Genomic DNA, 19,455 nt, shown 5'->3' on the forward strand with positions numbered 1-19,455 from the left:
TGAAAAAACCCACCTTCACTTTAATCCCTCTGTCCCATGGTTTGATACAAGGATTGTTTGAAATTCAAACTTCAATTAAAATTCATTTAAAATTATTTTAAAAAAGCGTCCTCAGTGAAATAATGCTCTTTCTGCAGGAACTGGGTGCAAAAGTTCCACTTCCACTTCACTTTTGCCATAACTTTCCAGTATCACCATGGGAATTCCCTTGTCTCTTGGTTTCCCTATGGATTTTAAATCTTCTTGACTCCTCGATGGATCTTTCTATGAGATATAATTGATGACTGTAAACCATTTTTCAAGTCTTGAAAGACAAGGTAGAAGGGAAAATTATATGAAATACATGAATATAATAGACAAAGTGGTTACATTTATAGGTGTAAGTGATGCAAATTTGCCTCATTAAAAGCTCCAGACTCTTTAATGATCCTTTAAATTGCTTGTGGAATCCAGGGAAAATCCTCTGTGACCCACAACCACTTTCTAAATGTCGTAATTTAGACATATAGAGGTTGAAACAGGAGAAAATGGTATTGTTTTTTCAGTTCTGTGGAATAATACATATAGATCAGGCTAAGAGTCATTAGTAATGTAGTAGTTATTTATAATATCTATTAAAAAATCAGTATTAGAGAAGGACTGTCTTTGAGGGCCGATTCTGTGTCTGCAAAAGATGAGTGAGCAGGTTTTTTTTGGTCATAAAAAGGTGAATAAAATCATCTTCTCCCCGTCCCTCCAGCCAGAAAGGATTCCTTATACTTAAACCCACTCTAAATGGATCTCCCAAATGCTCCAGGCTTTTTCCTGGGAGCCCTGAGAGCTCCATGTTAAGGAGGGGAAAGTGATTTTAATCTGCACACAAACTGGGCAGTGCTCTAATTTTATATACAGCCCCTATTGTCAGAGTGAGACTTTCAGAGTGTTTTTTCTCCCTATAAATAGATGGTTTCCTTCCAAAGGAAATGAAACTGTTTGAAATAGAGGGATCTGTGTGTCTTTGAAAATCACATGCAATTGTTCTTGTGTTATAAAATCAGAAGAGCCTTTGACAGAATTCCAAATGATTATCTTTAATCTCATGCAGGCATATTAAAATGAACACAAAGCCTTAGAAACCCTCAAGGAGGTTATTTAGAATCCAATCTCAGGTAAATCACAGGAGCAAAGACTTGGCTGGGCTAGTCAGGATGCACGAGGAATTCCATCCACTCTTATCCCTGTTTGGATCAGAGGACAGGCTTGGTACCAGTCTGGAGTGGGGACCATGGTCAGCAATGTAAAGTATTAACATGATTAACACTATTAGGGCAGTAACTGTGTTCAAATTAATGAATTCTTCCAAAATCCCAGCAGTTTGACAGTCCTTGGCATGGTCTGGGATCCACCAGAACCGTGTGACTGTACACAAATCCATGGATAATTAGATGCCTTTGAATGCCTCACTCTTAGGGATATTTAGTCTTGCTGTATCTCTTTAAAGAACTGAGTTTGCAAGGTCTTTAAACTGGATTCATGTTTCAGTCACCAAGTCAGCCCCAAGCTTTGTGTGTCAGTCAGAAGCACAGATCCTTTGCCATAGAGAAATTCACTGCATAAATGTTATTTATTATTATGCCTGTTTTCTTCCCCCTTCAGTGAAAATGAACTGTTCTTTGCTTAAAGTCACTCTACTTATGTTTGACATAAAAGGAGGGGGAAATACAGTTGCACTTTATTTTTTACAGCTATTTTTAATGGTTTTCACTGAATAAACACTTTGCCTCTATACCTTGAGCTGTGCTGATGCAAGGTAGTAGCTGCTTCCTCTAGTCCTGATTTTCCTCTGATGCTCCTTGGTGTTTTCTTTTGTTGTGGATCCCACAGGGCCATCTCCACATAGCCCAAGTGCCCCAGGGGGAGCAGGTCCAGATCACACAGGACAGTGAGGTGAGCAAAAGTTTGGGTGTCTTGGAGCACATCTGGGGCCCTGATTCCAAAACTGCACCTCTGAAATCTGAGTAAAGTGAGAGGATGTGGTGGAACCAGAATGAAATGTGCTTTAGGGTGTTAAATGCAACCTGCTATTTCTCTCTGTTTGGTTTTTTTTGGGGGGGGTGGGTTTTTTTTGTTTTGGGATTTGGGGGTTTTTATCCTCCTTGACCAGCTCTGTGTGTGTGACACTAATGATTGCTCTATAAAGCTGATGGTCTTTGGAAATTTAATACAGAATACTAGAGGAAATCAGTTCAGCTGCTTGCACTGCCATTAAAATGAAATTATTTTGTTTAGGTTTATGAACTAAATGTGTCCAGAATACTCAGTGCCTTTGCACGTGGGAACTGTTGAACAGGAGTTGGAGAAAATTCCAGCCACCATCTAGTAAAGAGATTTTGCAGAACCAACTTACCTTCATTACTGACTAACTAATTTAGCACTGCAGTGTTTGCACTCTTTAATTTTTTCCATAAAAATAGTTCAGTAGAATGGAAATGGATAAATTCAGTCCTGAACCCCCCAATTTTGACTCAGGCAAACCAGCTCTCAAAGCCAGGTGGATTTACCTGTGTGGGACTGCAATTGTTGGTTATTTGAGAATGTATAGATACTCCTAATTGCTAAAACTGCTGTTAGATTTCTGTGTTCTTTGTTTGAATAAAGAAGGAATAGAAAAATAAGGTTAAACAACAGTTTTAATCTGTACCATTTCCCTGTAGAGGTTTTTCCTCACTGTTAAGAGTATCTGAATGTGGGTTATTTTAATCCACTTCCAAAGTACCCAAATCACATCTCATAAAACCACTTTGTGAAGGAATATTGTTAACACAGGCAGCTCTTGAAGAATAAATATTATCATAAATATTCTATAAATATTAGAGTTAAAGGCTTCTCCTTTGAAGAGCTTGTCTTGAGAGAAATAAAAAGGGATTAAAATACTCTGGGTCTGAAGGAATGCAAAGTGTGCTACAATAAAACTGAAGGAGTTTTGGATAAAAAAACCACTAAAAAAATTCTGATTCAGCAGATCCTGTTGTGATTGATCCTGAGGTTCAGCCACCCCCTGTGTCCATCGGCTGTTTGTGTCTCTAAGACTTTCAAGGGCTGCATTTGAAAACATCTGGGCTTTAATTTATTCCAATGTACAGCTTCAAATGAGAGCAGGAGCTGCCAGGAAGAGACACTGCCCAAAACATGCAAATCAAAGAATTGGGATTTTTTTTTTTCCTCCAAGAAATCTGGTATTTCACTGTTTGGGAAGCTGGTTTTCCTTAATCCAATTGTGCTTTTGGAAAGGCATCTCTGAGCATACGAATCAAAACTTCATTTTGTAAAGATTTCCTTATTAGACTTTGGAGCTACAGTTTCCTTTAAAATCCTTCCCATTATTGAGAATTTTTTTGTGATAGATGTAATTCCTGTAATAGAATTGTTAGTCTTCGGTAGTGAATTTTGATAAAACAAAAAAACAATTAGTAAATAACACCCCCCACATATAAAAGTGTTAAATTCTAATTCTAGTTTAGTAAGGGGTTGACTTAAATTTGCAGTTTTATATAAATAAGGAAACCCAAAAATTTTACCTCAGAAACAATACTGAGAAACTTAACATAAAAATGCATTATGTAGTAGCTTCCAAAAAGCAAAATATGCTGGTACTGAGACACTTCCCTGCTTTTGATCTGTTTATCCCCTGTGGATGCAGAGCTGACTATGGGATTGGAGCTGGATTGCCAAAATAACCCTCAGGACTTCCTAAATTAGTAGGTTTGCTTAATATTGAAGCTGTTTAATAATAAGATGAGAAACAGACTTTTTTCAGCATAAAGCAACTCTTTTTAAATTCCCAATTTTTATTTATTGTCAATGCTCTTTTTTTCCAGGGAAACCTGCAGATACACCAAGTTCACGTGGGTCAGGATGGACAGGTAGGAACAGAACTGAGTTTAAACAGCATTTCCTTTGGTCTTTAATGTTGCTGTTGGAATTATCCCAGATTGTAAGTGGCTGTTTTAAGGAGGAAAATCTGTTGAAATAAACAGCTTGCAAAATGATGACATGCACATGAAATATTTTAAATACAAAAAGTCTTTGTATTATTTCACCATTCCTGCAACATATTTCATCCCTCTGTTTTATCCCTCCTCGTCTTTGGCCTCTCCCCCCCTGCATTTAGGAACTGGGTTGATTTTGGTGTGTACAGTGTGTTCTTGTCTCTGTTCTCCACTGTCCCCATGGCCAGATGTGGACTCAGAACCCCACATTTATTGCTGATTTTTAAGCAGTTCTTTTTTTCATTACATGGAGAGGCTTGGGAGAAACAGATCTTTCCCATCTGCTTTTGTTCTTGCTGATAAAATGGCTTTATTAGGTGCTTATGCACACATGAGAGAAGAAAAAGCAGCTTTTACTTGGAGTGCTGAGTCACTGAAGGGCTAAATTAGCAGAATTTCCATGTCAGGTGGCAGCAAAATTGCTCCCATTTGATCTCAGACACACTTTCCTGAATGTTGAGCTCTCTTAAAATACCCACAGCACGAAAACCTTCCTGTGAGAAGCTTTCAAGCCAGGCCACTTGCTATGGGTTTTTTTGGTCCTGTTGAATATGAATAAGTTGTGAGACATCTGGGGAGAACTCGAGTCCTGCCCTGCATTGAACAGTCTGACATCAGGAAGGTTTGGAACTCAGGGAAGCTCCCAACACTCTGAACTTTTGACCACATGCAGGATTTGTGTGGGGGTTTAAAAACAGCAAAATTAACCACTTTTAAGTCTTCTTTGCTGAGGTTTTCATCAGCAGTACTTCTGCAAAAGTGAGACTGGAGAAGGTGATTTTTCTTGTGTGTCAGAACTTTTGGTTTAGTGCTTATTGTTCTTTTTTTCTTTTTTGGTGAAATATAGCTGCCCAAATTGCACCTTCTTACAAGACAAATATTGGGTGGATTTATGTCTCTCTGAGTGAGGCATGTAGATTAAGTTGAATTTACTTTTAATTAAAACCTAATAGCTTTATTTTTCTCCTTGAAATATCTATTCATGTGTAAATTTGTGTGCCTGTGCATATATATGGATATATGTGTATTGTTAGAATGTGTGAGAACACACCAGATAGGGAAGAAAACCATGATTAATTGCCCTTTTTTTGTTTAAATCAACATCATGTTATCTATATCTGCACTATCACACAGTATATATATTTGGGATAATCTTGGTTCTGCCTAAGTGGTTGTTGGCTGTGCATGTGTATGTAGAAAATCACTTTAACATCCAATTTTTGTGCGTTTTTTAACTAACTGTGCTCTGAGCTCTACTTTTAAACTTTCCTTGAAGAAACAAATAGTGAAGTGCTGGTTTTTTGTTTTTATTTCCTGAACTCAGCTGCATTTTGGGTCTTGAGCATCACCAGCCAGGCATTGTCACACTTCAGCTGGTGGCTCTGCAAATTCCCAGGAATCCTCAAACTCCTCCAAAAGGATTTGCTGGAAAATGGTTATTTTTCAGTGGACCATAAAATAGGAGCAAGCAAATATTTAGGGGATTTTTAGCTCCCTCCTGCATTAATTACTGAAAGCTTCATCAGCAGTTTGGGCCCTGAAGTGGGTGAGCAGCACTCACATGATCCCTGTGCTACACGAGCTCTGTGGCTTCTGCTCATCAGCTGATCTTTGTTTATCTGAGCTCCTAAAACTGCGAAGGATAAGGAGTTAAACTAAACTCTGCTTGTGGTTGAAGAAGGGGAGTTGAAACGAAGCCATTTTCCTTGGCACTGGGAGCAGGATAAGAGCACAAAAACCTGTCAGGGATCTGGGGCAGGGTAACTTGAGTCAGGACAGTCCAGTAGCTGTTCAGGACCTGGGATCAAAGAAAAACTCCTGTAGTTTTCCAACCTGTCCATTATTTTTCAGGAAATTGGCTTTTCCTTGCATGTTTTGAACTCTAATGCACCAGCCAAGGGACACTGGGGGATATTGATAACAAGGAATATCGTGGCACTTACTGAGTGTTTTAAGCTGATTAATATATACTTATCAGTGGCACTAAATCTTAGCTTGGATACTAAATATTCCCCTTGAAAATTCATCTCAGGCTGCTGTTTTCCATGTATTCTGTGCACTGAGCAGGTGTAAGTGTTCCCTCTGCCCAGGTGAGGTTTGGTCCTGCTGCTGATGGAGCTTTTCACTCGACCACAAGTGAAAGGTTTACAAGAAGCTGGGGCTGCAAAGCATAGATTTATAAACTCCATGTGAGCTAAGGCATAAAATGGCATAAATGTACCATGAAATTTTATCGGGAAAATCCCCAAGGTGACACAGAGTGTACTAAATCCTGGCTTCTCTGCACAATTCTGCCCTTTGATTTTAACTTCCCCCCCCCTTTGTCTGTCCTGGTAGTTGCAGTGAACTTAGATTTTATTTTTCTGGCATCACTGTCCATGGAACAATGAAATCATTCCAAAAAGAGCTCTGTCTACCTCCACATGTGTTCTATTAGCTGGGAGTTTCGTATTTCAGTGCACGTTTAATAAAAATACCAAACTGCAAAAATAATTAGACTTTATATTAACGAACACTCAAAACCTCGGAGTAGTGGGAATTTTTTGGACTTTGCATTTGATCCTTATGAATTACCAGAAGTTTTCTAATTTGTCTGCTCTGATTACCTGCCTTCCTTTCTCCCTAACTCCATCCTTTTCTTCCTTGGAACATCCCAGGAGATGTTCGTGTGTGTCCTGCACAAGGTGAGGTGTTGCCACTGTGTTCAAAGATAGGGATATAAAGAGGTAGAACAGGACAATTCCAAGGCCATTCCTTGATCCTGCATTTCAGACATTTTGTTCATCCTCCCGACCGGTGTTTCTCCAATTTAGGCATTAATTAAAATGACACCAGGCAAATGGTCTTCAAGTAATAGCCTTAGTTCTTAAATTGAAAAGTTAATGTACTTTAAAATCTCAAATAGGATTGTTCATATTCCGGGGAGCTGACAATTTGTCCTGCTGAGTGACTGAAAAATTAACAGGAATTGCAGCATTTAGTTCACTTGGAGCAGGATCTGTAGGTGAGGTAGAAAAAGCAGGAGAACTCAGGACAAAGGAGCATGTAGGAAAAAAACAGTCAGTGTAAACTGCTTTTGTGGGATCTGTCTGTATAGGAAATAAATGTGCAGAATTGACATTTTATATAATTGTAGACAAAAGTCTGTCCCAGGGAAGTTTGTGATCAAAGAGGTGCAGTGAGACCCTTGAGTAACTGCTGAGTTACAGGTACAGAGAGAGGGAGGGGATCTGGTTCCTATGGGTTTTCCAGCTGTTTTCTGAGGAATTTGAATGGAGCAGGGATTGTTTTATCTTCTCCTGACCTTCTCTGAGCTTGATGCTCTGAGCTTTACAGCAGCTCCAAGGGCTGGGAGGGTTCAGACTGTGGAGAAGGGAAAGCATCCTCATGTGTGGAATGATTGTAGGAGAGCAGGTCCATGACTGGAAAAGATATCCTTGGAAAGCTGCTTGTGATGGAGAAAATAGAGCAGAGTTGAGGGTGGGAACTTGGGCCTGGAAGGCTGGGATAGAGAGATGGATGGATCAGCCAGGGTTTGTCTGTGCTGCCCTGGGAGGGGTTGGAGCTGGGTCTGGGGCAGGTCTGGGTTAACCCCCACAGAGCCTGTGGTGGAGCTCAGGAGGAGAAACAACCTCATCACCTCTGTCTGAAACATCTGTCCTGGGCCTGGGCTCTGCTGGAGTCTTGGGAAGGGCAAGAAATCAGGCAGGGCTGGAGAAGGGGAAGAAATGGTTCCAAATGTTCAGAGGGAAAAACCCCCTATCCTGGTAATCCCACGTAAAATCCAGTGAATCTTATTTGTGACTGGATCAAATTGAAATGAAAATAGGTTGGTTTGTCAAGGAAATCACAGATCCCGGAATCACTGAGGGTGGAAAAGAGCTCCAAGACCATCAAGTCCAACCTGTGACCGATCCCCACCTTGTCCCCCAGCCCAGAGCACCAAGTGCCACGTCCAGGCCTTCCTTGGACACCTCCAGGGATGGTGATTCCAAACCTGCCTTGGCAGCCCCTTCCAAATTCTCCACAAACCTGTGGGACAGTCAAGACCAACACTGACATCTGGGTTTTGTTTCTCTGTTTACATCCCTGATCATTATTGAGACATTCACAATTTTGTGGTGAGGGCACCACGTTTTTTAAGGTCAAATTGAATCCATAACTCAGTTATAATTTTCACTTATACAAACAAAAATGTTGTTGACATTTCCATAATAACTTGGCTGCTGCTCTGTTTTGTTTGTGCATTTTCCAGATGTCATTTTTTTGGGAAAGAAACATATATTTTCTGAATATGCTTTTTAATTGCCTTTGGAATAGATCTTGTAGTTTCTATCAATATTAACCACTTCAATTATAATATATTATCCAAGACAGAGAAAAGAATAATCTTCTGCAATTTTTAATTTTCATATAATGCATTTAATTAAAAAGTTCTAGATTTAAATATGCTAAAATTCTTTATTCAAGTTGCTCAGGCAATAATTAACACAATGTAGGAAGTTTTTTCCCTGTCCCTGATTTATCAGCAGTAGAGGGCAGTAGAATTAAGATGATTCTGAGCTATTTGCTGAAGCTGGAAGGAATGAGGAGGAAATTGAAGTGGGAGAAATGAACTGCTCCGAAGTCACCCCTGGAAAGTATTTTTTGCGGGGACAGGGAAGGTCTGAGTGAGAGTCTTTGTGCTTGTGGGGTTGGGAGAGAGAGGAAGGATTGGAAAGGCTTTGAGTGCTATTAATTCCAATTTTTTTTTTTATTATCGGAATAACACAAACAGAAAAATGACTGTCAGAAGAACAATAATCAAATTAAAACTGCAATATCATTCAGCTGGAACCTGAAAACTCCTTGATTGGATTTGGAAAATAATAAATGATTATTTCTGACTGAGACTTCCTCAATAATTGTACTAAATTCTACTGAAGTCTTGCAGGTCTGAGCCTGTTTTTAGGAGCAAAAATTAAAAGAATTGTTTGGAAACAACATTTGTTGAGTGGAAATTTCAGGTAAAATCACAGTGTCTCTGTGGAAACACAGAGTTTTTATGGCAACACTATTTATGATAAAGTAAGAGTGGTTAAATATTTAAGTAGGAGCATTTTAATGACAAGATTTTTTTGTTTTGTTTGAAGATTTTTGTGCACATCCTCTTTAATTCGATGTCTCATACAAGAGGTGTCTCCACTTCGTTCCTCAAAGTAGTTCATCAAAACCACAACACTCTTAGTCTGAAAACTTAGTTTGCTAAAGAAGGTCGTATTTTAGCAAAAGAAAATGGAGAGATTTCATTTTAAAGCAGTGAAGTGCCCTAAAACTTACAGATATGTATGGGTTAAAAGAAGCTTAGGGGAAAAACCTGCTACTCGGGGATCAGTAAAATACAGAATATCTCCGGAAAAATTAATATTAATATTATAAGGAAAATTTGTATTAATTTTTGCTAACTAAAAAGCTGTAATAAAATATTTAGTTTATATGTATATAAATGTGTATATAAAGGGAATGCTGATTCACCTATTCTAAAGTTCCCATTTGTGCTAGAGTTGGCATGCCGGTTTGCACTGGTCCTNTGTGTTTGATATGTAGATTAAGGGCAGAATTTAAATGGGTTTGTGGGAAAGGAAGGAAGCAGAGAAGGGAACAGGATTATCAGGAGCGGAAGAAAGGAGTTGCTGCTCTGGTGATAAAGCAGATATGAAGTTGGTTTAGTGTACTTAAGGTTTGCTGTGGAGATATTTATATGTTTTAGTCATCAAAGGTCATTAATTGTTGTTAATCTGCAGTTTAAAATGTGAATATAGGAAATTATGGGCAAGGCTGCCCTTTGTTCTGTGTCCACTAAAGTTCACTGAGGCTTTTCGGGTCTGAGGTTTATAAAGCCATTTTTGCTTTACTATTCAGTAAAAGAACAGAGGTCTCCTTAGAAAATGCTCAGTTTTATATTGTATTCCCCATCAGTCACTATGTGATTGTTATTTGCTGGAATTTGCTCTGTTTTTATGTGAAGTCCTTAGAGCAGCTGTAATTTTGATGCCTTTAATTTTATTATGATAATGCTTTGTCCTATCGAAGATCTCAGTGTAGCACCTAAGAGGTGACATGAGAAAGTTTGCAGGTGCCTTTCAGTTCAACTTGTTTCAGAAGTTTTTCCTTATCTACTAATTATTATTAAGTCCCATCCATCAACACAGTGGTTTGGGGTTTTTTTGTCTTTATATGCTGAAAAAAGCAATCTCTGCTGAAGGCAAAGGTAAGCAAAATCTCCAGCAGCAAAATCTCATATTTATGGTATTTTTTTGTCACTTCTGCTTTTGGCAAAGTGTGACAATAAAGGAACAGCTTCCCAATAATAACAGGATCAAATGTGCCCCTTTCAGCCCTGCAGTGACGCGGGTGAAGATTTGCTTTGGGAGCAAACAGTGAATTCCAGCAGCTCCTTGGCTGTGAGCACAGAATATATGGCTGTGTTTGCAGCAGAGGCTTTTTCCTGGTGCTCCTCAAGATTTAGACATTATGTCAGGCAACTATTTCTGTCTCCTGCTCAGAATTGCCCATTCCCAGTTCAATGTGTCTCTGGATGATGGAGCCTTTCACCGATACCTTTCTCACACCACAAACTTGTTTTTCTTTGCCTTGCTGATCAAAAGTAGCAAAATGTCCAGAGAGACAGTAAAATCAGCCTTTATTTTAATACTGATATGAATTAGGATTTTTTTTCCACCTCTTAAATTACTTCTTTCCATTTGTAAAAACCTTCTGACTGGTGGAAAGAATTAATAGAGGTGATTTGTTAATCTCTTACAGGTATTTCTTTGATACAGTCCCTCAGTTCTTCGAGTGATCTGTGGTAGTTGTAAAGCAAGATTGTTTAATTAAGGTTTTGGAAAAGGATAATATTTTCTGTCATCTTTTTTTTTTTATTTTTCTCCTAAGAAGGTGGGTTGTTCCATTAAAATTCCATTCAAGCAGACAGGAGCATTTATAATGCTCCAAAGAATATGTGCTCTATTTTGGAGTATATTATGTTCTTTATTCACCCAAATCTTGTTTTAATATTGCTGTAAACTTAATAAGAAGAGATGAGATACGAAATGATAATCTTTTAAATATAAGGAAAAATAATTTTCTCCACCTTGATAGAAGGCAGAGGTCTAAGCTGCCTCTTATTAGAGATTTTGGTAATAAAATCTCAGCTTGTAGAATAGCAGTGATCACAAAGCTATCTTGCTGGGCTAATCTAGAGAAATCATTTCTTTTTTGTTTTGTTTATTCTTTTTAGTGCTCTTCATTTATGATTTTTCTCATCATGTGATGTGAGCCCTGTTTGTGCTGCAGGTTTGCCCTCAGCCCATCCCTGTTCTCTGCCTGGGCTCCAGCAGTGCCACCTCAGTTATTTCAGATATTAGGGAGGTTTCATCATGTGCTCAGAAATCACTGCTCCATGTTACAAATTCCAGCCCAGGAAGGATCTGGGGAATGTTTAACCTGGAGAAAAGGAGGCTCAGGGGGGACCTTCTCGCTCTCTGCAACTCCCTGACAGGAGGAGGGAGCCAGGTGGGGGTCAGGCTCTGCTCCCAGGGAACAAGGAACAGGACAAGAGGAAACGGCCTCCAGCTGTGCCAGGGGAGGTTCAGGTTGGACATGAGAAGGAATTTCTTCCTGGGAAGGGCTGTCAGGCCCTGGAAAGGGCTGCCCAAGGAGGTCATGGAATCCCCAGCCCTAGAGGGGATCCATCCATGGAACAACTGGCTGTGGCACTCAGTGCTCTGGGCTAGATGACAAGGTGGGGATCGGTCACAAGTTGGACTCGATGATCCTGGAGATCTTCTCCAACCTCAGTGATTGGTACAGTTGGGCTGTCAGTGCCCAGGATGGGTTGACACTGGGTTCACTGAAATCCTGAAATCCATGGCTGGGACCAACCACTTGCTCCTGGCAGAGCCTGAGCTGTTCAACATGGAGAGATCTCCCTTCATCCCCAGGAAAACCCAAATCACATGTAGGTGAGATCAGGTCACTTAATGGCAGGTGCATAATTCAGGCCATTAACTTAATTAATCTTCCCTCTATGTTAAACTGGACGGTAAATCTTGATGACTTAAACCTGTTTCCAGATTGCTTGTCTGGGTTAAATGATAAATGGAATTTTGGAATAGTTCCCAAATGGTGGTCAAGGCTTTTGGAAACCTTTTGAGAACAATTGAAGTATATGAAATTGGGAAATGGCTCCTCTTTTTTGTCTCCCCTCTGTTAAAACAGTTGCTTTTTACCAAGTTTGGGGCACCAAACCCACTCCTTTTGAAATGTCAACCACAGTGGCTCAGCTTAAGAATAAGTTTATCTTTGTAGAAGAAAACCTGTGTGATTTACAGAGTTTTCAGGGTTTTAACAAGTTAAACAAAGTGTGATTTGACCAATTGGTTGACTTTTGTCTGTTGTTCATATATTTAATCCTTTCCGTCATTCAACTTTATTTTCAGGCCAATTTTCCAGAATCCTTAAAATATTTCAAACTAGCTGAGGGAATAAAAAAATTTCATCTAATAAATTCTAATAAATTGAATAAGAATGATCAGAGATCCTAAATTTGAGATTCCTTAGCTGGTTGGAACACACCATATTAAAAAAAAAAACCACTACAAGATGACCACCTTGTTGCTTAATTTAGACATAAAAATTCAACATCAACAACACAGTTTTAATTTCTGCTCTATTTTAATTAGCTGAGGTAGATTTCCTTTATTCAGAGCACATCAATGTATTACTCCGAGGAACACTTGGAAAGTCTGTTCGGAAAACCATCGGCCGTGGCCGTTTCTTTAGTGCTCTGTGAACAACATAATTCTTTGTGGAGTAAGTATTTGAAATGATAAACTTGCTTCACTTGATTTGATCCAGTCTGCTGGGATTAGTTGTTGTATCCTGACTCCATCAATTATCCAGTTGGATCTATCAGTTCCTGCCTGGGCTGGAAGCAAAACTCCTTCACACAGAGATAGTCTTTTCCTTTGATACAAACTCTGGGCTTCAACCAGGGTTGATTATGAATGAATCTGGTTTATAAATTGCTTCTTTTTTTTTTTTTTTTTACAACTATTTTTACTCCTAAAATATGTCATTCCATTCTGCTGGAATGTTGCTAAATATTTGTGTTGAGCAGCAGAAGTGTCCCGGAGTTCACCAGGAGGAAGTGTTGGAATGGTGTTACTTATCACGTTAGTGGGGTTTCTAGTTAACTGTTTGTTATGGGTTGGGGTGACACTGGCCACGAGGGATCTCATCCCACAGGAATCACACAGGAGAGGTACCATCCTCAAAAAGGCTGGAGAGGGACTTTGGACAAGGGCCTAGACTGACAGGACAAGGGGGAATGATTCCCACTGCCAGAGGGCAGGGTTAGATGGGATATTGGGAAGGAATCCTTCCCTGTGAGGGTGGTGAGGCCCTGGCACAGATTGCCCAGAGAAGCTGTGGCTGCCCCATCCCTGCAAGTGTCCAAAACCAGATTGGACAGGGCTTGGAGCAACCTGGGATAGTGGAAGGTGTCCCTGCCTATGGCAGGGGGTGGGACCAAATGATCTTGAAGGTCCCTTCCAACTCAAACCATTCCATGATTCTCTGACTCAAATCCAGCCCATCTTGCATTCAGTTTGTGTGTGGTTTGTGATGGATGGAATTCAGTTGGAGGCCGATTTTGGTGGTGCCAGGAGATGGAACAGCAAACAAAGAAAAAACACTGCTCAGGACTACTCAATCCTGGAACTGTGCTGGGAGATTTTTGATCTTTGAGTTTTTCTTCAACAGAGTTCAGTTCAAGGCCAGGACATCTGGGAAGTGTGAACAAAGGAGTTGTCTGGGTAGAGAGGAGAAAGTCAAGCTGACCCAGAGACCTTGCTCTGAGAAGTGAATGACAGTGTTTCAACAATGGCACAGGGACTGTTGGGGGTAACTCTGATGGGATCATGTTTTCCTGCAAGGTTTGTTCATAGTAGGTCAATCCATAAAAAGGATGTCAGACAGCAGAAATGGGTTGTAAGGGTCGAGAGAGGAGAACAAGTCTGGATGTTACACCAGAGCTGTGCCAGAAGTCAACAGTGAGGATAAATTTTTGCTGTGATACTCATTCTGTGGGTGTCTGAGGGAGTCCCTTCAGTGTGAAGTCACCCAGAGGAAGGACAGTTCTGCCTCTGTGTGCTCTCCCAGAGAACAGGACGTGATCTCCAGAGCCACGTGGGCAAACACCACATGGTTGGACTCTGGTGTGTGTTTTCCTGGTCGGTGGTGATGTGTCAGAGGCACTGTCTGAAAGCTGAAGAAAGGAGTGATCAGTGGATCATCTGTTCTGAATTAAACCAAATATGACTTGGACTTGTGTAATGGGAATGGAGCTGTCAGAAACATTTGTCATTGGCCACATTCTTTTCCAAGTGATGTGAAGAGATTTGTCAGGATTTGGAGGCCATTTAGTCCAGCACTGGACTTTAGGAAGGACCAAAAATCACTCAGGAGCTCCATGATTGTATTGCAGGACCATTTCTGTCAGTTTAGAGAAGCCCCAAACATGGGGGCTTTTCATCTTCTGTGGAGATTTTCCAAATTAAAATCATTTTCATTTGGCTCCATGTACTTTATCTGGAGTAGAGAAGTAGCAGCTGAGGAAATCCAGGATTCTGAATGCTGGAAATCCGGCACTCTGGATGATTGACCTACAAATGGGCAGCTAAAACTGTTCAGGAGTCACTTTCTTATGTTCTTTTGGAAAATATCACTATACAAGAATTTTTTCCTAGGTAAATCAGTTGCAAATGTCTTCATTAGACATTTCCTTTGGGAAACTTGAATTTAGATGTCTTGCTTTGAAGTTCAAGTCTTGGTTTAGCAATATCTGGGCCTTCCTGGATTATTTTGTTGAAGATCCACAGGTGCTTCAGTTTTCCATGCATTGAGTAATGTCTTGGTCATTGTTATGGGAAGACACTGGAATAGATTTGGAGATTGTGTCAAACTTGATTTCTTCAAAAATCTGTCCCTAATCTTTAAAAGAGCCGAAATTTGTCTCACTGATGACAGTAAACCAACACTGACTTGGTTATTGAATAAGGAATGACATCCTTACAAAGCCAGAGTTTTCCACAGTGAAGCACCAACATTCCCTGTTTTTAACAGTTTTAATCTTTTTTCCTGTTCTGTTACATCAGACTAAGCCAGATTGTTTTGTAAGTATTTATTTTTAATTTGTCTTTTCCCTGCCTGAAATATCAAGTAGAAAAGCTTTTCCTTTCAGCCTCATGTCTAAAATCAATATAAGTTGTAAAATTATAACAGGGGAATCCAGGTTCCCAGACTTTGGCAACATGGACTGAGGGAGATTTTGACCTTCCTCGTTGTTTTGTTCCTTAAATAATTGACATTTCCGGAAAAATATGTGTTTTTTTTCTCTTCAGAATTCCCTGTAAGGAAAAACTCAAATCCTTTAAGATGTGGATTGTGCATAATTGAAAGAAAGGGAGCTATAATTCATAAAGAAATTTAAATTATTCCCTAGAAATGAATAGTATTTCTTTAAATCTGTTTTGCTTAGACTGGGAAAACACAAATGACAAGTTGGTTTTTCCCAGCTCCCATCCTGCTCTGGCACAGGGGCATCCAGCAGCCCTTATTCCAAGCATTTCCAAACATTAATGATCAAGCAAAAGGACTTAAAAGTCACATTCCTGAGCCATTGCACTTAATTGGGTTGAGGTTTATTAAGCCAGACCTTGATGTCAGTACAAGAACTGACATTTCTTTTGGATTTTTTCTGAATTCCTACAAATCCCAGATTAATTCCAAATGTTGAATTTGTTGAGAATTGTTTTCCATTTCAAGTAAAACATTCTATTAAAATGATAACTTACTTTGCCATCTGTTTGCCTTTGGCCTGTAATTATTATTATTAAAGCAAAAATTGGTGCAAAGTGAATGAAATAAAAACCCTTGAGTTGCTTTCAACCCGACCAAGTGCAAAAATCAAAAAAATTCCCAGACTTCCTTTTTTTCCTGATTTGAGAAGTTCTTGCAGTAAAAAGCTGCGATATCATGGAATCGTGGAATGGTTTGGGTTGAACACTTCTGGGAATGGGGCATCCACTGCTTTTCTGGGCATTTTACTCCTCGTAAGCAGTAAAAGGAGGGAAATATGGGAGCAAAACCACGCATTTACAAAATACTTCATTTTACAGCATTCAACACAGAATTAAAAATTATTTCTTAAAAATTAAATTTATTTACATTTAAATCAAACTTTAATTAAGTAATTAAATAAAATTTAGAAACTATTATTAAGAAACTGTTATCTTCAGTGTTAAAAAATAGTTTAAAATTAAATCCAATCTGCTTTGGAATCATCTTTTAAAAGAGAATAAACTTGCACATACTGAGGGAGCAGCTGCCTGGGAGACTGGTGTGTTTGGTTTTATGGTCCATTAATTTTTATGGTGGATCTGACATTATCTGTCCAGAACATCCCACTGGAAGGAATGATCCAGGACAGGCAAAAAGTTATCTGTGTTCAATTTTCTTGACATAAGTGCTCCTTATTCCCATGGAATTAAGAGTAGGTGGGGTGCAGGTGGGCTCACACGTGGCATTTTTAGATCTATTCTGAGAGAAAATTGCTTTAAAAATTCAACTTTTTCCTTCAACTCTGCAATTCTGGACAGTGCAAAGATGTCAGTCCATAGATAAGACAAGAAGGGAAAAATTGGAAGGAGCACTTCCCATTATTTTTTCCAATCGGTATTGCAAGGAATGAAAAGAACAATTCCAAGGAATATTTGGGAGCTCTGGGTTTTCTCAGAAAGATTGTGAAGGAAGTATTTTGTTTCAGTGAGCAAAGTTTTACAATTCACTCATAAAAGAAGGGCTGGAGGTTAACACAGGGTGGGATTCTAGAGCATCCCAAGGCAAGGGAGATGATCCTGGCTGGGATATTTTGGAAACACGTGGACTGTGCTTCCTAAGCAGTTAAATCTTCACCTGCATCGTGGTTCAAACCAGCTCTCAAAGAAAATTGGGCTTCCTCCATTAGAAAATACAGAGGAAATATGTAACACTTAAATATATATATATTTATATTATATATATAATATATATATTATATATTTGTATTATATTTCATATTTTTTTATATATATATGTGGATAGAAGAGAATTTTGGTATCTGAATCCCAAAAGAAATTTGTCCTCATGTAGAAGTTTGCAGCCCAGATGGGTTTGTTCCTGTTGTTTGCCCTTCTCTTCCTTGCTGAGACTTTTCAGTGTTAATTATTTCCTTCACCCTCCTATCAATTGACGGACACAAGGCAACATTTCACATCAAATCTCTGTTTTAAATCATGGAAGAGCTATAACATGTCTTTTAAGGTCTGATGCCTCAAGAATTATATAAGAGTTGAAGAGGGAACTCACTGAAATGGAGGCCCCAGATGCTTCTTGGATCACAAGAAGCCCAGGCCTTGTTTCTGTGCTTTGGGATCAGTGCTGACAGGTAGCAGGAGCCTTTGTTTTGGAGAGTTCACAGAGTTTTTTGGGCTTGACAGAACCCAGGCTCAGTTTTTGCACAGACTTTCTGAGACTCCAATATTTTATTCGGTGTGAGCTGGAAACATTAAAGTTGTTGTAGAATTATTTTCATGCTGGGGTTGTTTTACCTGTGGAAAACCAGGTCAAAAATGAATCTTCTGTTCTCAGGAATATATAGAACTGTCTGGAGATTCAGCTTAAATAAAACTTGGGGTTTTGTCCTTTGATACATTTCTAAGCTGCTCTTTTTAGGTAAAAAACTAGACTTTTTCTCCTACATTTTATTTACAGTAGTCATCCATACATTTAATCAGGGGCTTGTTCTTCCCTCAGGAGAGTCTTTGGCATCTTTTTTCTTGGGTTGCTCCAGGAAAAGTTTGGCTCCTTAAAAATCTTTATATTTTGGCTGTGCTTTGGTTTCCCTGGTCTGTGTTCTCATACCCCATCAAAGGCTCCTGCCTGGCCTCACATTTCCCCTGGATCGTGCTTTTAGCTCAGACTTCATGGATAAACTGTGTTAATGCCTCTGGAATATGCTGGTGCCACTTTTGGGGAATGGTTTTCAAAGACCTCAAAGCCTTTCTCAAATTCAGAGGGATTTGGGCAACTCGGTCCTGTGGGGATTCCAGGTAAAACCTTTTATCCCAGAGCAGCTGAAGCACAAAGGGTCTGGCACAACACCATAAATGTGATCTCAAGTTATGACTTCATGTAGAAATCAGTGTTGGAGTGAGTGGTAATCGAGATTAGAAAATACAAAGGTACCACTGGGATTTTTCCTTCTCATTTTCCTCGTGGTGGTTTGATATTCTCATGTTAGTGATGTTTCAACTGAGCTGTTTGAGACCACTTCAATATCATATTTTTTATTATAAATCAATCCTGTCCTGTTATATAATCAATCCATCCTCCACAGCTTCACTTGGTAGCAACATGAGAGCTCCCAAAACCTTATTTCAGGAAAAATCTGAATTGTGGCCCTCACCAGCAAGGTGCAATAATTCAGCTTAAAAGCTGGATTTTTGAGACGAAATACACATAGCGAAGGTTATGTTGGTTTTTTGTAAAGCCAACTTGGAGCAGGAAACAGAATTTTTAAAAGAAGCAGCACAAATGTGCACATGGGATTTTTCAAGACTCTGCTGTGATGGCTGAATTCCATGTGGTACAAGGCATGAAAGGAAAACAGAAAATATCCTCAGTGGGAGAGCAGAGGATGTAAAACATGCATTGGATGTAATCTCTGAGGTGGACAGGGAAGTTTAAACAAAAATGGACTGAGCCCAACACAAAGGAATAGGGCCGGGCAGGAATAGCTGCTTTGGACACACTTGAGACACTTCATTTTCTTTTAACTCTGAAAGACAAAGGTAAGTGGGAAATTGGATCAAAGGGATGGGAGCAGAGCTGCATTCCAGTTGGATTTGAAATACAGGGAAAAGATGCAGTTTTAGCTCTTAAGACAAAAGGCGCTAAAAGTGGGTGAAATCATAGAAAACCCAGTGACTGATCAAAGCTTCAAGAACCACTTTTTTCCATTATAAAGGATTTTTTATTGTCTCTATGATAAGAGATCAAACTGTGATAACAATCAGATGGAGGAGCCTCAGAAGCAAAGTGTTGTTCAAAGCAGGAGCAATTTGTCCAGCAAAACAAGGCTCTTGGTCCGGGGTAAAAGCCGCAGCTGCAGCTCTGCTGCTGTGGGCACAAAATCATGGAATCATGGAATGGTTTGGGTTGGGATGGACCTTAGAACTCATACAGCTCCAACCCCAACGTCTTCCTCTAGACCAGTTTGCTCCAAGCCCTGTCCAACTTGGCCTTGGACAATTCCAGGGCTGGGGCAGCCACAGCTTCTCTGGGC

The 19,455-nt window shown here is 39.5% G+C and overlaps 1 protein-coding gene across 1 annotated transcript in view; it reads left to right on the forward strand.

Moving 5' to 3' along the window:
* Positions 1–19,455, forward strand: part of BANP (BTG3 associated nuclear protein) — a 117,787-nt gene that overhangs the window by 59,152 nt on the left and 39,180 nt on the right. The window contains exons 9-10 of the mRNA XM_017816086.1: positions 1,850–1,926; positions 3,858–3,902. Of these exons, the coding sequence (XP_017671575.1) occupies positions 1,850–1,926; positions 3,858–3,902 (122 nt within the window). The remainder of the gene's footprint in view (positions 1–1,849; positions 1,927–3,857; positions 3,903–19,455) is intronic.

This window comes from Lepidothrix coronata, unplaced genomic scaffold (assembly GCF_001604755.1).
Source record: "Lepidothrix coronata isolate B3197 unplaced genomic scaffold, Lepidothrix_coronata-1.0 Scaffold54, whole genome shotgun sequence".
NCBI classification, from domain to species: domain Eukaryota; kingdom Metazoa; phylum Chordata; class Aves; order Passeriformes; family Pipridae; genus Lepidothrix; species Lepidothrix coronata.